At 23.4% G+C, this 19,286-nt stretch overlaps 1 protein-coding gene across 10 annotated transcripts in view; it reads left to right on the top strand.

The window, feature by feature from the left end:
• LOC122858303 (myocyte-specific enhancer factor 2-like) overlaps nt 1-18,101 on the top strand; it is a 32,074-nt gene extending 13,973 nt beyond the window's left edge. For 2 of the 10 annotated variants that reach the window (XM_044161107.1, XM_044161110.1), the window contains exons 2-8: nt 12,395-12,511; nt 12,619-12,822; nt 13,451-13,609; nt 13,973-14,108; nt 14,196-14,440; nt 14,615-14,790; nt 14,877-18,101. In XM_044161107.1, coding sequence (XP_044017042.1) covers nt 12,458-12,511; nt 12,619-12,822; nt 13,451-13,609; nt 13,973-14,108; nt 14,196-14,440; nt 14,615-14,790; nt 14,877-15,366 — 1,464 coding nt within the window. In that variant the 5' untranslated portion in view covers nt 12,395-12,457 and the 3' untranslated portion in view covers nt 15,367-18,101. Of the gene's footprint in view, nt 1-669; nt 945-7,559; nt 8,872-12,394; nt 12,512-12,618; nt 12,823-13,450; nt 13,610-13,972; nt 14,109-14,195; nt 14,441-14,614; nt 14,791-14,876 lie in introns of those variants that run through there. The other 8 variants (XM_044161111.1, XM_044161114.1, XM_044161113.1 and 5 more) reach the window with 7 other exon arrangements.
• Nucleotides 18,102-19,286: the final 1,185 nt, after the last annotated feature.

Here is a 19,286-nt window from a genome sequence, read left to right as displayed (position 1 = left end):
ATTATTTAAAAAAAAAAATTATATTTAAATTTTTTTAATGAATTTTTAAGTTTGAAAAAAAAAAAAAAATTTAATTTGCAAATTTGAATTAAGGGTGTTTTTTGTTTTTTTGTTTTAAATAATTAATTAAATTAAAAAATTAGTATTAAAATTTTCACTGAGATATACTCTTGACATCGAGCATCAAACTGAACCGGCACCTCAGCTTGATTTTTCTCATCTGGCCCTCTCTTCCTCATCAGCATCTTCATAAAAACCCCCGCCGCTTAAAACACTGTTTATTTTGTTCGCTTGCTTCACTATTCTATTAAAGTTTATTCCCGATTTATCCGCAATATTATTTTTGGTAACTTAAACTATAACTAAACTCATATATAAATATATACATAACAACAAGAATTTATAATTATCATATTTGTTTAATAATAAATACAAATTTATAAATTTAAATTCATTCATTGAAAAAAAATTTAAAATTTTCATAGTATCAATATAAAATTAAAAATACAATTCTTTTTTTATTTTTATTCTTATTTTTTTTTATACTTGGTGATTTAAAATAACTCTTTTTTTATTTTTCGTCAACTATCCCCAAGATAAATTTTTAACTCACAAGTGTATGTTTAAGAAGTTTAGCTTTTTCAATGTCTGTTATATCAAGCTCATACTCATTTGGTCTCTCTTCATTACCTCCCGTATCCTTTTGCAACTCAACTGACTCAGTTACTTGTGATTTTAGTGCGTTTTACGTCGGCAATCAAAGCACTTCGATTATTAATTAATTAATAATAATTTATAAAAAAAAAAAAAAACCACAATACAAACAAAAAAACATTACAAATTTAAATTAAAGCTTTTTTTTTTTTTTCTTATTTTCTTTTTATTTGTGAAGTTATATATATGTGAAATAATATGAAATATATTTTTCCTCAACATTCACTCAAGTGAGTTAATACATATCAATTATTTATTCAATTAAAAAAAAAAAAAAATAACATAATTTTTTAGATTTTAATTGACATTATAATTTGTCATTACGCTGACATTTTTTGATGATGGCTAAGTGTGACCTGACACCATTTTACAATTGTCATTATGACATACATTTATGTAAACACAAAATGGCCGCCATCATTTAATAGATTGACTTAATTAAATTTGTATATATTTAAATTAATTTATCTTACACAAAGCTTTTAAAATTGTGCTTTTTTTGTTTATGAAAATGTGTTGGTGTGAGGGTATTGATTGATCATTTGCAATTTCTGATTCAAGTGAGATCATGATCTATAGATCTCTTTGAATGATTCAAGTATATCTCGAGGCAATTAACATTAAATTTAATATATATAATTTCAAATACTCAATCTATATTCCCATTGTGAAACGTGTGTCCTTATATTTTCTCTATAATATTTTAATTTATTTATGCATTTGATCTCGTCTTTCAACACACTAAAATTATATTACATTTTATATTTTTTTACAGTTAAATTTTAATATTACACTCGTGCAATAGATAAAGTTATTACTCATTCATATTTTTTCTCACTCAATTTACGCTGCAATATACATTTTTAAAATTGACCGCGAAATTTTTAGAATCAAATAAATTTCCCGAGAGTCACAAGTGTCTAGAATTCATGAATAAGTAATTTATATATTCAAATTATATATATGACATATCTATTCTATTTTTCAATAATAAAATTATTACTATTTTTTTAATACAAAAAATAAAAAATACAATATAAAATTCATAGAAAAAATAAAAAAAACAATTGATAAATTTTTAATTTAGTTTGTCAATATAAATAAATATATACACATGATAAATAATTATTACAACAATTAAAATGGATCAGTGTCGAGGTTAAATTTACAAATCAAATAATTGCAAAATGTTACGAAAATATATATCATCAACAACAAATTTTTTTCTGATGGTTCAAATAAATGGTCTTGATATTTACTAACACTGTAATGTCAGCTTATGAATATTTTATTTACACAGTTAAATTAATTAACGATTGAATTAATAATTATAATTAATAACAAGCAATGTCAATATTAAAATTATAACAATTGTTTTCTTTGTTAAATTAGGGTGGATTTTTCTTAGCCAATTATATAAGGGGAAAAATTTCATAAGCATTATTATTTTCATTAAATTGAAAACACACAAAAAAGCTTTTACACAATACTTGCACAAGTACATTGTGTTTATGTACACAGTTAACTAACATATTATATCTTTTGTCATGAATATTCTATTGAGTATTACGTATATCCTTTTACAACAATTATTATCATTTTTTTTTTTTTATCTCAAAATTCATTGTTAATTATTTTCAAAACAACATGTTATTGACAATTCGAAAAAAATTATATTTTATATATTTATTTTTTTGTGAGGGTTTTTTTTTATTTTTCTTTCGATGAATGTTTATTTTATTTTTTTTTCAATCAGGATATGCGATCTTGTGGCCTCTTTGAAAACCATTTCGACGCAGTTTTACTCTTTTCGTCGCAAATGTTGTGTGTCATTAGTTTTTTATTTATTTTTTTTTTTATTTTTTGAACTCATGCCAAGTGCGCAAAAGTGCATATTCCAAGACTTAGTCATAGTCCCTTGGCTCGACATTTTCAATTCTCGTTACTTTGCCCAACAAAGACACTACCTCCCCATCAGAATTTTTATAAAAAAAAAAATAAATAAATGAAATTAAAATTTTCATAAACATTAATTTGTTTATTAAATTATAAAAATATTTTTTTGTTGAATGATTAAAAAATACATTCAAAAAAGCTCTTAATCTTATGGTTTTTCATAATAAATTTATGCGAAAAAAAATTTATTTTTGCAATTATATTATTGTTAAAGACAAATCAAAACCGAAAATTTATATAAATAAGAAATTTTTTTTTTCTTTAAAAGCTTGTAAAAGAGCTTTGTATGAAAAAAAAAAAAGGATTTTTTTTATTTGTTTTTAATATAAAGAAATTTCATCTTTTAAATGTTTCCTTCGGGTTATCTGTCTCCAGCTTTTTGGGGACAGGCTGGGCGGATATCCGGCGGCACAACAGAAAGCTCCAGTTTCCCCACAATTTCTCTCTCTCTCTCCCTCTCGCGACTACTGTGTCATACACTCGTGCCTAAAGGCATTAGGGTACATTTGGTGGTGTTATATACACATACAAAATTTACGTTATAATAAAATTAAAGGGAAAAAAGTTTTTTTTTCTTTTAAACATTGAACGTGTTGGTGCGTGTCTTGAGATGAAAAACACGAAGATTGAGTTGGCCACCTGGTATTTTCGTTTAGGTCAAGACGTCGTTTCCTTCCCTAATAACCAAGAAAAAAAATTATCAAATATACACAATGTGTGTGTGTTTGTTAATGTCTCGTGCTACATCTTTTTAATTTTCATTTTCTTCGAGGGGTTTATCTTACAAATCACATGTTTTCATATCCAAGCACGGATACTAAATAATTCGGGGTTAATATCCTCTTCAAAAAAGTCGAAAAAAAAAAAAAAATATAAATAAAGCCTGATAATTTATCTAAAAGAAAAAAAAATAATTATAAATGCATTTATAATCTTATTTTTATCAAAAAAAAAAAGACAAAAATTTCTATTGTCATTTAAAAAAATTCCAAAAATATAATTTACTAAATATAAATTTTTAAAATTATTTTAAACAAAAAAAAAAAACATTAAAAATATATATTTTTATATAAAAAAAAAGCTTTAAATAGCAAAAAAATTTTAATGAATTAAATTATAAAATATGGATATTATAAATTTATACAAAAAAAAAAAATTAAATATTTATATACTCTAATGCAAGAAATGAATTTATATATGAATTTTCTGATGGATATATACATTAAAGATAATTTAATAAACTTATATTATATGGAATATATATAAAATGTATTTGACAATTCAACCTATCCATTTTGTCAATTAATAATTCAGTGTGTTGGAGAAGATGCTTGATGGAGAGACAAAAGCGTCAAGTTACGATCAATATATCGACTAGTTGGATAGGTCGGATCTTGGACCTGCTTTGGTCTATCAATTCGGTAGATTTTATATATATAAAGTAAGTTAATAGATATAGATAATGATAATGATGATATACTGATACATTTGTAGTTGAATATCATACACACCTATATACTTGCATTAATAATGTACATATATCCAAAAGTTCTATTCTCGAATCCACATGGATTTTATCTCTACATGTCCATCATTCTTCTTATTTCACCCTAAAAACCAATAGCATACAGGTTAATTCTATTTTCAAAATGGCTTTTTGATCGACTGGGTCATGCGGTTAACCAATATTATACGATAATTAATATTGACAATTTATTATTGTTATTATTAATAAATTATTATATTTTTGGTTGTTTAATTAATTAATTGATGATATTTAATATCAAAATTTAATTTATTAGTTTGTTATAAATATATAAATTCAAATTTTGTCTTGTAATTTTTACATAGAAATATAGAATTTATAAATTTAAATTTCTAAGAGTTTAGATATATATAATTTTTTTGATTATTTTGCAAATGATAAATTTGTAAATGTTTTTTATATAAAATAAATTTTTATAGATATGTAATTTATTAATTTAGATAATTCAAATGAAAAAGAAAAAAAAGAGAGAAATTTATTTTACAAAATGACGAAAATAAATTTTACTCAAGGCTTTTTATATTTTATGAATTATTAATTCTTTAAATTTTAATTAATTATAATTGAATTGTTCGTTGGTTTTTTGAGTGCTTAATATATTATTCTGATTTTGTTGTTTGAATTTTTAATATAATCAATAAATTTTCTTGTTAATTTTTAATTTTCATCAAGGCATAAATAGATTTTGTTTATTTTAAACATTTGTTTAACAAATTTGAATCGATTGTTTTAATTACTGTGTCACTTTATAAGAGAATTTAAGCTAAAAAATTAAATAAAAAAATTTTTCTTTTTAATATTATGTAGTTTTCTAAAAAGTAACTTTTAAAATTTAATTTATTTATCCAAAGTTTTTGTAAATTTAACAAAAAATTATTTGTAAAATTTATCTAGTACATTTCATATATTGATTATATTAATTTATAATATTTTCAATAAATTTTTTACATAATGATTCATTCAGTATCAGAATATCCATCAAAATTATCATAAATTTGAATTATTTTTTTTCTTTTTGCAAAATTCAATTAAACTCTTGAATGAGCTTACAGTTTTTTTATTTTAAAATAATTGATAAATTTTCTAGTCTAAATTTTAATTCACCACATCAAAAATTATAATTTTTTTTTTTTATTTAACATTTATATCTTCATAAAAGTATTATTATTAAAAAAAAGAAAAAAAAACTCGATTGTGACTGACACAAAATTATAACAGTAGAATATTTATTTTCAATTTTTTTTTTTATCAACGTCAATCGAGGTGATAAAAATTTGTCTCATGATGGATTTTGACTAATAAAAAATAAAAATAGAATGAAAATTAAATTAACAAAAAAAAAAAAAAAAAAACTAAAATTGTGACTTAATTTTATTCCATAGCTTTGTAAATGATTGAAATGTTTTGGATGATATTAAATTTTGAGGAAAATGATGCGGACGTTTCAAATATAACGTTGAAAATATTTTTGACAGATGTCATATGACACATATGTCTCATCTTTTCCTCTCTCCGTTGGCACCCTGTAACATCAGTTGAGAGAATTTTTTTTACATTTCAAAATTGATGAATAAAAAAAAATTTAAAATAAATAATGGAAAATAAAAAAGTCATGATGATACACGTTGAATGACCGAATTCCGTCACCTATTAATTTTGATTTTTTCCTTTTTTAGTTGACTCTTTTATATAACCTGTCCAACTAATTTTATTTGACCGGTTAAATATGATTAACGTCAATTAAATAATTTCCATATAAGTATAAAAATAATTTATCATTTTTAAAACTAAAAGAAAAATCGTTAAAAATAATTGTTTAAATTGAAAAATTAAAAATATATATTTTTTAATTAATAAAATAAAATAAAAGTTTGTTTTTCTTTTTTTTCCATTTTAAATACCAAAAAATATAAACAATTAGTAGATAAAAAAAATTTTTAATTAAGCTGTAATATTAAAATTAATTCTTTATTATAAAAAAAATTTTTTAATATAGAAAAAGCAGATTGTTTTTTAGTGAAATAATTATTATATCAAGTCGGGCGGCCTGGACGTTGACCAGTATCACTTGATTGCGAACAATCAATGTAGTTAGATGGGCAAAAAAAAAAAAAAATTTGCACACTTATTTACTTGATTTTATTATTTATTTATTTAATTGTTCTTTTGTAATATTCACTTGACTGAATTTCACGGAAATATCTCTCATCACATCTTCCATACCACCGGATATATCTTCTCTTAATATTTTTTTCTCTAACAATTTTATTTTCTTCAATTCTGATAAATAACAACTGCTTCAAGCACCAATAAACAAACAAAAATCATTCAATTACATAACGAGCTACATAAAAGAAACAAAAAAATAAAACATAGTTGTTAATTAATTATTTTTAATTCAATTAAATATAAATCTACTTGCAAAAAAATAACTAATACAGTAATAATAAAAAATTCGATATAAATTTATTAAATTTTTGTTGTAAATTATAAAAATTTATTACACAAAAAATATTGATATTTCAAGTGAAACTTTAGTAAACGCTGGGATGAATTTTGAATTTCCAATTTTCCAATTTCGTTTGAAAATGAATTTTCCTTTGAATTTTTTTTTTTCGATTTACAACACGTCAGTTAAAATACCAGCTTATTTATAAATAAAATAAACAATTTCTAATTAGTAATCAATAATTGGCTTCTATGTACAGATATATAGATTTCCAACTAATTTTCATTATGTACACAATTATTCCAACGAAGCCTGATAATACAATCAGCCGTTTCAAGTATTAAATTTAATTTTCTCTAGCATCTAAATCCTCCAAACTTAAAATACTATCATAACGGTAAATAAATTCTTCAAACACATGTTAAATAATCTATTGAAATAGAAAAAAGAAAAAAAAGAAAAAAAAAAGGAAAACTACCCTCCCGCCGTGGTCTAGTCCTTAGTCTCCTTCTTTTGAATATATATTTTTTTTTTTTTTCTCATCGTAAGCTCATCAAAGTAACGAAGCAATATTCCCAGGGGGTTAAAGCAAGACACATTTTAGTACTAGTGTGTATGTGTTTGAACTATTGCGCGCACACACAGAGAGCTTTATACAAGTCTCATGCTATTGGCCAATTACCTCTGACGTAAGTCGCATATCAGCCAATGAAAATAATCGTGTGTTTCTCGTTAACCGAGCATAACACTTCGGTTCTATCCGCAACTGTATTCCACATGCATGTTTTCTCCCTCTCTCAAATTTATGTAGATATATTTTTTTTCCTTTTTACAAATCTTTTTTTTTTTTTCTCTTTTTCACAATATGCATGTGTGAGCTGCACTTCGAGGCTACCGAAAATTTGACTCGACATAACTCGGTGTTTGAAGAGCAACGGAGTCGTCGCGACTGGTACATGACGGCCGGTTTAAAACTCCAAAAAAATAATTTAATTTTGTTTTTTAAATTTTCACAGTAAATACGCACATTGTTGTTTATAAAAATATTAAAATTAATTAATTAGTTTGATAATAATTGACATTTATTTGTTGATTATTTTAATTCAACGAAAAAAAAAAATTGTGTTTCAAGTGGTTTTCTTTTTTTTTTGTTAAAAAGAAATTTATTTTAATTAAGAAAAATTGTGGAATTTATATTGTTCATCATTGTTATTGTGTGAGTGAATTGAAATTTTTTTTTTTGAAATTTATTAATTATTATGCATAATATTGGCTGAGTGTCATTGAGGCAAGTTTTTTCTTGTTGCGCTCGAGAATTTTTAGGGGAAATTGAGATCTTTGGGACACTCTTGTGTGTGGAGAGGGGATTATCGTGGTTTTTTTTTTTTTTTAATTTAATTTAATTTTTTTCAATTTTTTGTGGTGGGGGGAGCTTGTGAAGCAGCATCTACTTCTCAACTTCAGATAAGCTGATTTACAAACGAAAAGCCAAGACGAACAGATCACAGTGTCAATTATTATTTAAAATTTTTTATTTAATAAATAAACAAATTTATATTATTTTAAAATTTATAATTTATAATTTCGGTGGTTTTTTTTGTTATCAAAGTGGATATTTCACACGTGTGTTTGCTAATCAAATTAATTATTTAATATTTATTTAACAATTACATAAATACTGCATTATCAATATTACAAAACGTGAAATTAAATTTTTTTTTTTTTTCAATCTCAAATTAATACAATAATCATTTTAAATAATTTTCTAATAAAAAAAAAAAAATTGTTATAAAACAGTGCGTTTTATTTTTTTGGTGAAAATTTTACTTTTTTCAAAATTTAACTGTAAATATATTTTTAATAGATAAAAAATTGACAATATATTTAAATATAAATTTACAAAAGTTAAAATTTTATAAATGTGGTAAAGTTTGGTTGTGACCGTTATTGAATTGTTCTGAAGAATTTACAAAAGATTAAAAGAAAAAGCGAACTTTGCGAAAAAAAATAAAAAATTGTTAATTTGACAGGTGTCGAAAATATACGAAACGCGTGAAAAATAAAAATAAATAAAATTAATTATAAAGTGTCTTTATAAAGTCCGTATTTTTCCAAGAATTTATTTTTCATTTGAGTATTGTTGGTTGACCTCCCGGATTGAATGAACACATGCAAAAAACACGCGGGAGGTTTGAATATAAACTCGGTGAGTTTTCATGCTGTTTTTGTGTATGTGTCTGTGTGTAAATGTGTATTATGTGTTTTCAATTTTTCAGACTTGGACTCCCGCCAAATAATCACAATATATATATAGTTTTTTTTTTTTTTTTATAATCTTTTTCCTTTTTTTTTTCCTCGGACTCACTTTTATCTTACTTTTTCATTTTTATAATTATTATTATAACCATTATATTTCTACGAATAAATTTTTCCTTTTTTCTTTTATTTTATTATATATAATTATATAAAAGTTTGCTTAAAGTCAGAGGGCATTGAATTTACCATTCATTTTTTTTTTGCTGCGACAAATTTATATTATTTTAAATAGACATCTTTGTTTGTCAAAAAGAGAAATAAAAGAAAAAATATTACCATATAATATTGAATATAAAATAAAAATAAACTTTTCCGTACAACCCTTCCGACAATTTGTGTATTTCTCATTGAATTTTTTTTTTTCTTTATTCTTCTATTTAAAGTGGATATAAAATGGTAAAAAAAAATTATCTAAAAATATAAAGGGTAAAAAAAATACATGCACAATGCAGAAAAAATATTTTTTTTTTCGAATTAATAGAAAAGTGGATGTTTACGTTAATATGACCACTGATCCGCCCACAAAATTTATTTTGGTATAATAGATAATAATTTCAAATTATAATAATTTTTTTCAACCCTGCAATAACGATATAAACGTAAATTACAGTAAAAAACTTTTATTTAAACTCATTTTAAATAATAAATTTGACAATTGAAATAATTCATTTTTGTAAATTTAGCTCAAAAATTATCTCAATCATATTATTATATTGATTTTTTAGTAAAAGATAAAATAAAAAAAAAAAAAAAACAGTTGAATCAATTTACTTATATAGCTTTCTATAAGTTTATAAAATATTTAAAAATAAAATGCTTTATTTGCGGGGATATAGACAAACTTTGACCCAACAATATCATTGCATTATGCAAATGACACCCTCTGGTGTATCCATCAACCTAGATACTAGTATCAAAAAAATAAATCATCTTATCAGTGATTAATATATTTAACCCAAAGCTCATTTCAACTTTTTTATTTTTAAATAATTCACCTTACTATCCTCAAACAACCCTTGTGTTTTCTTTACTCTTTTTTTTTTTTTTTCAATATCATCTATGTATACAAGACTCTACCCTTCATTCAAATTAAATTATTTTATTCAAATACTAATCCGAGTTAAATAAAAAACAAATTTAAAATTATATTTTTAATTATTATATAAATCATAAATTTATATTTTATAATTTATTCATCCCTAAAAAAATGTTGAATATATTTTTTACATTTTCCAAATAGCCACTATAGTTTATCCCTTAAAATTAAAAAATATAAAAAAAAAAAAAAACAACCCTTAGCTATGTTACTCAATATAAATTTAATTGTATATAAATTTCTCATGACCTTGATATAATATAGAAATTAATGTTTGTCACGCTCTCAACAATATTCACGTGTACGAGATTGATTGATGAATACTTTTTCATTTAAATCATTTGTGAATGTATGTATACTTCATGTGTGTTGGTTAAATTATTTACAAGAGATCTTATATATACAATTTGATTTGTATCATGAATACATATATATTATCAAGTGTTGGGTGTATGTGCAAATATCCACTAATCACTAGAAACACATACACACATATTCACCCTTGTAAATCCACTTGTTAAATACATTTTTACATTAGACCATTAAACAGGCTGCAGCTATTGTATTTGCAATTATATTCATACAATTATTTACATAAATAAAATTATTATTATTATTATTATCTAAACAGATAATTTTTTAATTAATTTTTTTTATTGTTATCATTGTTTTATTGGTACCTGAAATAATCAAAATACATCGAGGTCGTTTTGAGTTTGACTGAAAATATTTGAAAAAAATAATTATATTATATACAAATTAATAATGTAATTATATATATTGGTGGTGCATGTAGATGTATATATTATTATTAGTTGATTTATATTTTTTTTTTTGTCACGGGGTGAATGATCAGCCATCGACTATTCAAAGGCGCGAATACGAGAGAAGTAGATAACATACGAGTCGCGGTCAGTCGGATCGATTACTTGGCGACTATACCCAACCCTCATTTTTCACTCTTCATTCTCCTCATCATTGCTTCCTCATCGTGTCTTTTTTACCTCTCTTACCTCTTCTTGACAATGATGCGCCCCATAAGAAGCCTCATCTCTCCTTCTCTCTCTCAACATACTTTAATTGTTTTTTTTTTTTTATTAATTTTATTCTTCTTATTCTTTTTCTCTTTTTTATTTGAGCTTTTTTTTTTTTATTCTCATCTGCGCATGATGAAATGATCAAATAGATTATTAGGTCGTTCAAAAAAACATTTACCAACCGCATTTAATATATGCTTCAAGACAATACATTGAATGTAAAAAATTTGTAGAGATAAAAATTCGATTTAGCTGAATTTTAGTGGTGATAAAAATTATAACAATTAACGTTGCTAATTTGTAGTTTACTCACGTGCGACAATTACCAGGCAACAGTTAACAAGTTCAGTAAAAAAAAAAAATAAAATAATCAATTTGTCATTAAGAATTAAAAAAGAAATATTAATAATATTCAGTTGTTCATGTTTTTTTTTGATCTATAAATATTTTTTTATCATTTATAAATTATTATTATTATTTATTATCAATATATATTATTGTTTCTTGGATTTTGATTGAATTAAGAAAATTTGGTGGAAGATGATTGGAGCTAGTTTGATGACAAGTGGTGGAGGTAAAAATATATTTAAAAAATTGTTGCAATTGAGAAGAGAAATAGAGAGGAATAGAGAAGAGAGGGAATATATTTTTTGTGGTGAGAAGAAAATAATAGGCTTGTGGCAAACTGCGGTGAAAAAAAGTCGATAAGACGCGCACACGTTTTGAACGAGACAGAGAGCCCAGCCACCCGTGTCTGAATTAAAAGTCGATACGCTCAGGGTTTTTTTTTTTTTTTTTTTCATATTTTATATATATTGTCACTCTGAGTAAGATATACATGTCAATTTTTTTTTATATTTTTTTGTAGATTTATTCTCTTGTATTGTATTTATTTATTTTTTTTTATTCTTGTCTGATTTGTTGGAGCTTATTCAACGTTGAGTGAGTTGTAATATTTATTTTTTTATTATTGTGTGCATTTGTTGATCTGTTTTATATCAATGCAAAAATTAAGTATTGTCAAAGCGGATTAAACGACGCGACTATTATTTCACTGATAAATTTTCTCGTCAAGAAAAAAAAGGAAAAAAAAAATACAATTGAAAGCAAATGATTAGATAAATTTATTACTGCTGTATTTTATTTTTTATCAGACAAACTAATTCACATTGACATTAATTACTGATATAAATTATTTGTTATTATTTATTTAACAAAATTATGAAAAAATGTATTTTATTGATTAAAATTAATTAATTTGTAATATTTATTTGTTTCAGTGTTTTTAACATTCCATCAGAATATTTAAAATCGCTTTCAACGGTAAAAAAAATTCAACAACGATGGGTAGAAAAAAGATACAAATTTCTCGTATCACAGACGAGCGGAATCGTCAGGTAATAAATTCAAATATAAAATAAAAATAAATATTTAACATAAAAAAAATTGGAAAGGTTATGGTTGAATTATTTAATAAATATTTATAAAAAAACTTGTTCTACAGGTGACATTCAACAAGCGTAAATTTGGTGTTATGAAAAAAGCTTATGAGCTCTCGGTTTTGTGTGATTGTGAAATTGCACTGATAATATTTAGTTCGAGTAACAAACTTTATCAGTATGCCAGCACTGACATGGACAAGGTACTTCTCAAGTACACCGAGTATAATGAACCACATGAATCACTTACAAATAAAAACATAATCGAGGTGAGTTGATTTCTTAAAATGAATTTTAATTTTTTTTTTTTAACAATATTTTTTCCTCCCAATATTACCTCCCCTCACATCACGCTTATTTTTATACGAAAAAAATAAAAAATCAAATATTATAAACTCAATGTTTTAGGGTCAATTCAAAACTAGATAAAAATATTAAAAATAGAAAATATATTAATTAATTTATAAATTTGAAAAAAAAAATAATAAATTATATTTTTTTTTGGTTATTTTTATTTTTAAACTTTTTTTTTTTATCAATTTAAAAATAATATTTTTATCTAGTATTGGAAAAACCAAGACCTACTTAAGCTATTAATCATATAAAGATAGAAAAATTAAAGGCAATCTTTGTTCACTGAAAAAAAAAAAATAATATTTTAGTTTAATTTTTTATCAATAATTATCTTTTTGATGATTTTTTTTTTAAATTTTTTAATAAATTCATTAAAATATCATGACACAAATCGGTTTGTGTGTGATTTGTGTGTTGAGCTTTGTTGTTTTTGATTTGTATTTGAAAAGAAAAAAAAAAAAAAAAAAAACAATGCACATTAAGTGAACGTAAGAGTGCCCTCGGGCGGTTTGGTCATGTGAACCTGTCTGCTGACACTTGCAGGCGCTCAACAAGAAGGAGCATAAGGGTGCAATGTCCCCCGAGAGTCCGGAACCTGATGCAAGTGAATACAATCTAACACCAAGAACTGAGGCCAAGTACACTAAAATTGATGAAGAATTTCAAATAATGATGGCAAGAAATCAACACAATGGATCAAGGGTAAATTATATTTTTTTTTTTTTTCATTTTAATGTATATTATCTGGTGATTATCAACATAAAAACTTGTTGGTTTTTTTTATTTTTATATTTTTTTGATTAGCTTGACCAATAGAAAAGTCAAAGTTATATTTATCATATTTTTATCAGTTATTTACTTTCGGTGTTTCTTATTTTTCTATTTTTATAATTATCTATTGTATTTTTTTTTTTTTTTTCTTTGAAAAAACAAAAAAATCAATAAGTAAATAAATTTTTTTTTTTCTATGAAACAAACAATATAATTAAAAATTTATTTTATTAAATATTATAGATTTTTTTTGGTTTCTATGAAATTAATTGGAAATTTAATTAATTTTTTTAGGGTATGGGACAATCGAATTATACGTTGCCTGTTTCTGTACCAGTAAATACTTATGGAGAATCACTTCTTGGATCTAGTCCGCAAATGGCACATACCAGCATTTCACCAAGACCGTCATCATCTGAAACTGACTCAGGTATAATCATTTAAAAAATTATTATAAAAATTAAATGATATTATATTAGCTTATAAAATAATTATAAAAAAATATTATAATTTATAGTTTATCCACCTGGAGGAATGCTAGAAATGAGTAATGGTTATCCAGCATCAGCATCACCACTTGGTGGTTCACCAAGTCCTGGACCATCACCTTCCCTTGGTATAAATTCAAATAAAAACCAAAATCCTTCTCGTCATTCACCACAACCACCACCTCCACCACCACCACATTCACATCGAGCTAATTTACGAGTCGTCATACCAACACCACTATCACAATCGCTCTCTGATGACAACAATTATGATGTACGATATTTTTTTTATTTATTAATATTTATATTTATTATTTTATTTTAATTAGTTAAAATTTCTAAGAAATAATAATATATTGCTTCAAGCAAAATAAAGATAATAAATTTATCGATAAAATTTTTAATATATTATTATTATAATAATTAAATTTTATTTTTTATTATTTAGGGAGGTCATAGTTCATTAAATACACCTGTTGTTTCATTACAAACACCTTCAGTGCCTGGTAATTATTCAAGTTTTCCAACGACCGATTATACATCAGATCTCAGTAGTTTATCATCATGGTCACATCAGAGGTACGTTGATGATTTGTATTCAGCAGCTTCAATGTCCGGTCTCAGGTAAATATTATTTTTTATCATTAAAAACTATTATAATTATAAAATAAAAAACAAATTAATTAATTTATAAATTATTTAAACAATAGCCTTCCTCACTTGGCAGTATCAAGTAGTACACCACCACCTTCAACATCACCATTACCACTTAAAATAAAAAGTGAACCAATAAGTCCACCACGTGATCATCATGTGGGCATTAATGGTGGACCAAGTAATCTTCATCATACAATACTGACTAGCCAATCAATAAGTCAATCAATACAACAACAACAACAACAGCAACAACAACAGCAACAACAACAGCAACAACAACAACACCAGCAACAATCAGCACATCATATATCACATCCTGGACAACAAAGTTTAAATCTGGTATCAAATAGATCAACAAGTAATCCACCGTCTCATTCTGGCAGTATAACACCAACAAATTTACCATCACCAGGTAGTAATATTGACATGCGAACGAGTCATACACCAAGTGGTACTGGTGGTGGTGGTGGTGGTAATGGTTCTGATTATGAAACTGGACCACTTATGAAAAGATCAAGAATAGCTGATGGATGGTCTACCTAATGCCGGCCAAATACAAGACCATACTGGTCTTACACTCCATACTCGTCGTATTACGGCCAATAAAAAAACAACAAAAAACAAGTTAATTATTTGAAAAGAAAAGAATATTCAATAATTTTTAAATTAAGTTTATAAAATATATATTTAAACAAATATTATATTAATGGAATAAACTGCCCTGAAAGTGACAAACATTTTTTTTTTTTTTGAGATTAATGAGAAAATTACAACAAAACGTGGCCACAAATTTTTTTCTTTTCGTTTTTCAATTGCAAATAGACAATTTGCATGTTATTATTATTATTATTATATTATTTTTTAATTTCTTTAATTTGTCAATTTAATATAAAAAGATTGGATGGGAAAAATTTTTTTTTTTGAAAATAGATTAATTTAAGGTATAACATAAATAAAAAATTTTTTCTTGAATTATAAGGGCTTTTTATGATGGGATAGGTTGCAATTTCCTGATGATTTAATATGTTGATATTTGAATGACTTGAGGTGCAATTAACTGGGGAATAATACAATTGTTTTTTTTTTTTTTTTAAACAAAATATAAAACAACGTGAGTTGTTTGTTCTTTTTTTTTTTTTTTTGATAATTGCGGTGCCATATAATGTTGAAACTTTTATATTATATAAGTACATATATAATATGCAAATAAAAGTATATATATATATATATTTTAATGTGTATTATAAGAGGTGTTGTTTGTATATAAATGTCAAGAAAAAAACAAAAAAAGTAAAGTGAAAAAAAAAATGTTTGTGATGATTCGTCGAAATGGCACACATTTATCTCAACTGAGACAACAAAAAAAGTATATTTAAAAACACAATGAATTATGTGTTAATTGAGTATAAATAATATTCAATAAATCGCAGACTTGAAAGATGATTTTTAAGATAATAATAAGATTTAAAAAAAATTTATCAACTGATGAGAAAAATAATTAAGTCTTTATATGTAACTATATCCAATTTCATCGAACCTTGTGTTTTGTAAAAAAAAAAAAAGAAAAAAGATAATATTGCGTTAAAATGTGAGGATTATATATTATTAATTATTTGGATAAACAAAAAAAAGAAATGAATTTAAAAATAGATGATTAAGTTAAATTTAAAAATGGATAAAATTATTAGATGTAATTAAACACATGAGCTTGCGAAAAAAATCTACACTGTGTGTAAGATTCGAAATTACCAGAATCTAAAATTCTTTGTTTTTTTTTTTTTTTCTTTTTTTGAAATTAAATTTGTTATATTTTGCGTGGTATAGTAGTCCATCGGTAGCATAATCCGTTGATAATAATTTTACCTCATTTGCAATCGTGTGTGAAATATATATTTAAAAAAAAACTATGTTAATTATATATATTTTGAAAACGAAAAAATTGAACTTTTTGTTTATGAATTTATTGACTATTATTATTTCGATTATTCATTTTTTTTTTTTTTTTCAAATTCTCAGCAGTAAAATATTCGGGTCAACTTTTACGAGTAATTGATCTAGTCAAAGAAATTATTATCAGTAATAAAATGAGAATGAAAAAAAAAAAACTAAAAATTAATTAGTTTATAATTGTGGAAGAAAATTATATTTAGATTATTTCTTAAATTTTTTTCTGAGCTTTTAAGAACAAAAAATATGTTTTTTTTCTTTTCTTATTAATGCATGTCTTTAAAGATATTTTTATTTTATAATTATTTTCTTTATTTTGTATTTGTAATTTGTAAAAAAAAAGAAAAAAGAAAAACAAAAAAAAAAAAAAATATCCGTTAGTTATAAACAATCGCAGATGCCTTACAATCATTTTGAAATTTTTTTCAAATTTCAATTTGATTTATTGACAAGTACACATAGCTGTCAATCTCCTTAGAAAAAAAAATAAATATTAAACATAACGAATATTAATAAATATAGTTAAAAATATAAATATATATATTTTTTTTTCTTTAATATAGCAACATAAATAATTTTATTTTATAAATTATTAATTCATTAATTTTTTTTCAATTTAATTTTGACTGAAATTACATTGAGACAGTCTGTGTTCGTTGTTACAAGGAAAATAATATTTTTTTTTTTCAATAAAACAAATTATTAATAAAATAAATAAATAAAAAATTGGCTGCTTAATTTAAAAAATAAATATTTTTAAAAAAAATTTTCATAAGTTAGGATACACATTTATGTAGCGTTGATTAGTATTGATATGAAAAACAAAATAAAATGATGAAATAGTTATAGTAAATTTTAAATTAATCACTAACAAATTATACTTGAAAAAAAAAAAAAAATTATACACACTCACGAACGTATATAAATGTATGTACATATTATTAAATTCATACATGAAATCTACATTTTCCACGAGTATTTTGCACATTTGATATAAATAAATAAAATTAAAAAAAAAAAAAATTATATAGTTAACTTTGGGATGTCCCTAATTTGGATAATAAAAATCGAATTATTAAAATAATAATAGTTATAATAAAAACAATAATAATAATAACGTCCTCAGTGATAAAATTTTTACAAAAATATTTTATTTTTATTACAATTAATTAAAATGATATTTTTCCTTTTTTATTTCTTCAAAATTTATTTGCTGGTTTTTTTTTTTTCTTTGATTATTTAGCTGAAAATTCATCACGATTAAATGCGATAATTCTGATTGAACTATGCCACGAAAATGAACAATTAAAAAAGAAAGAAAAAAAAAAAAACATATCCAAATGAGATTTTTAGAGATAATTTCATTTGAATATTTTATGTAACTTGATGGAGTACACAAAATTTATTAGTTAATTGTGCCTGGCACCCTTGGTGGTCCTACAGTTTAATAAAAATAATAATACAAATATATCAGTGGAGTTATGTGGGAATCAATTGAAATTAAAAATTATAAACTTAAAAAATTATTCAAATGGTTTTATTGAAATATCTTTTGAAATTTAAATACTATTTACATAAAAAAATGAATACTTTTGTGATTGACAATTATTAAATACGTGAAATTATTAATATTGTTAAATTAATAACTCGAATATTCATTGATTGTAAAATTCGAGATGACCACAAAGTGCAAGCTTTTAGGAAAATTAATATATTTAAAGAAAATTAACTAAAATTTTTTATTGATCTGAAAAAAAAAAAAAACAAATATTTGAAAAGTAAATATTTTTCGTAAAATATTCAATAATAACTTGTAATATATATATTCAAATCATCTGTAGGGAAAAAAGTAAAAAAAAAAATGGAAAAGGTTAATATTCCAGAACAATATGAACGAAATTCGATTGATATTTTTTCAATATAAAAATTATTGTTACACTTGACAAAAGTATTACCATTAAATTTGAAGAAAATAAATTTTTCCAATGACAAATAAATCATTAATAAAGAAAAATAATATTGTAATTTTTTAAAATAATTTTAATGGTGATATTATTGTAATTTGAACAAAAAAAAAAATAGACAATTATTAGGTAAATATATTTCAATTGCTGTGAATAATATGGACCATCTTTAACAGCTTTAACAGTTATATAATCAGAGGAAAGAAAAGACGACAAATTTTAAAATAAAAAAATAGTTTAAAAAATGAATAAATATATAAATCCATCGCATAGTCAGCGTAAAAAATAAAGAAGCATGTTATCTGTTGGTTTAACTAGAAAAACAGCCATTCAGAATTATCAAATTGTAATCCATATAGCACGATTAAAATATTTTAAAACAAGTAGTAAAAGATTAAATATTATATATTGCAATGAAAAAATTTTAATAAAGTTAATAATAATAAAAATACAACAACCACACAAATAAATTAATTTAAAATACGTATGAATGTAATAGCCACAAATGTTGTCACTGCAGATTAAAGCTGTTATTAAGTTTTTAAATATAAT

The sequence above is a fragment of the Aphidius gifuensis genome, linkage group LG5, assembly GCF_014905175.1.
Source record: "Aphidius gifuensis isolate YNYX2018 linkage group LG5, ASM1490517v1, whole genome shotgun sequence".
Lineage (NCBI taxonomy): Eukaryota > Metazoa > Arthropoda > Insecta > Hymenoptera > Braconidae > Aphidius > Aphidius gifuensis.
Note: the sequence above shows the minus strand (reverse complement) of the source record. Positions and strands in the feature narration are given on the sequence as shown.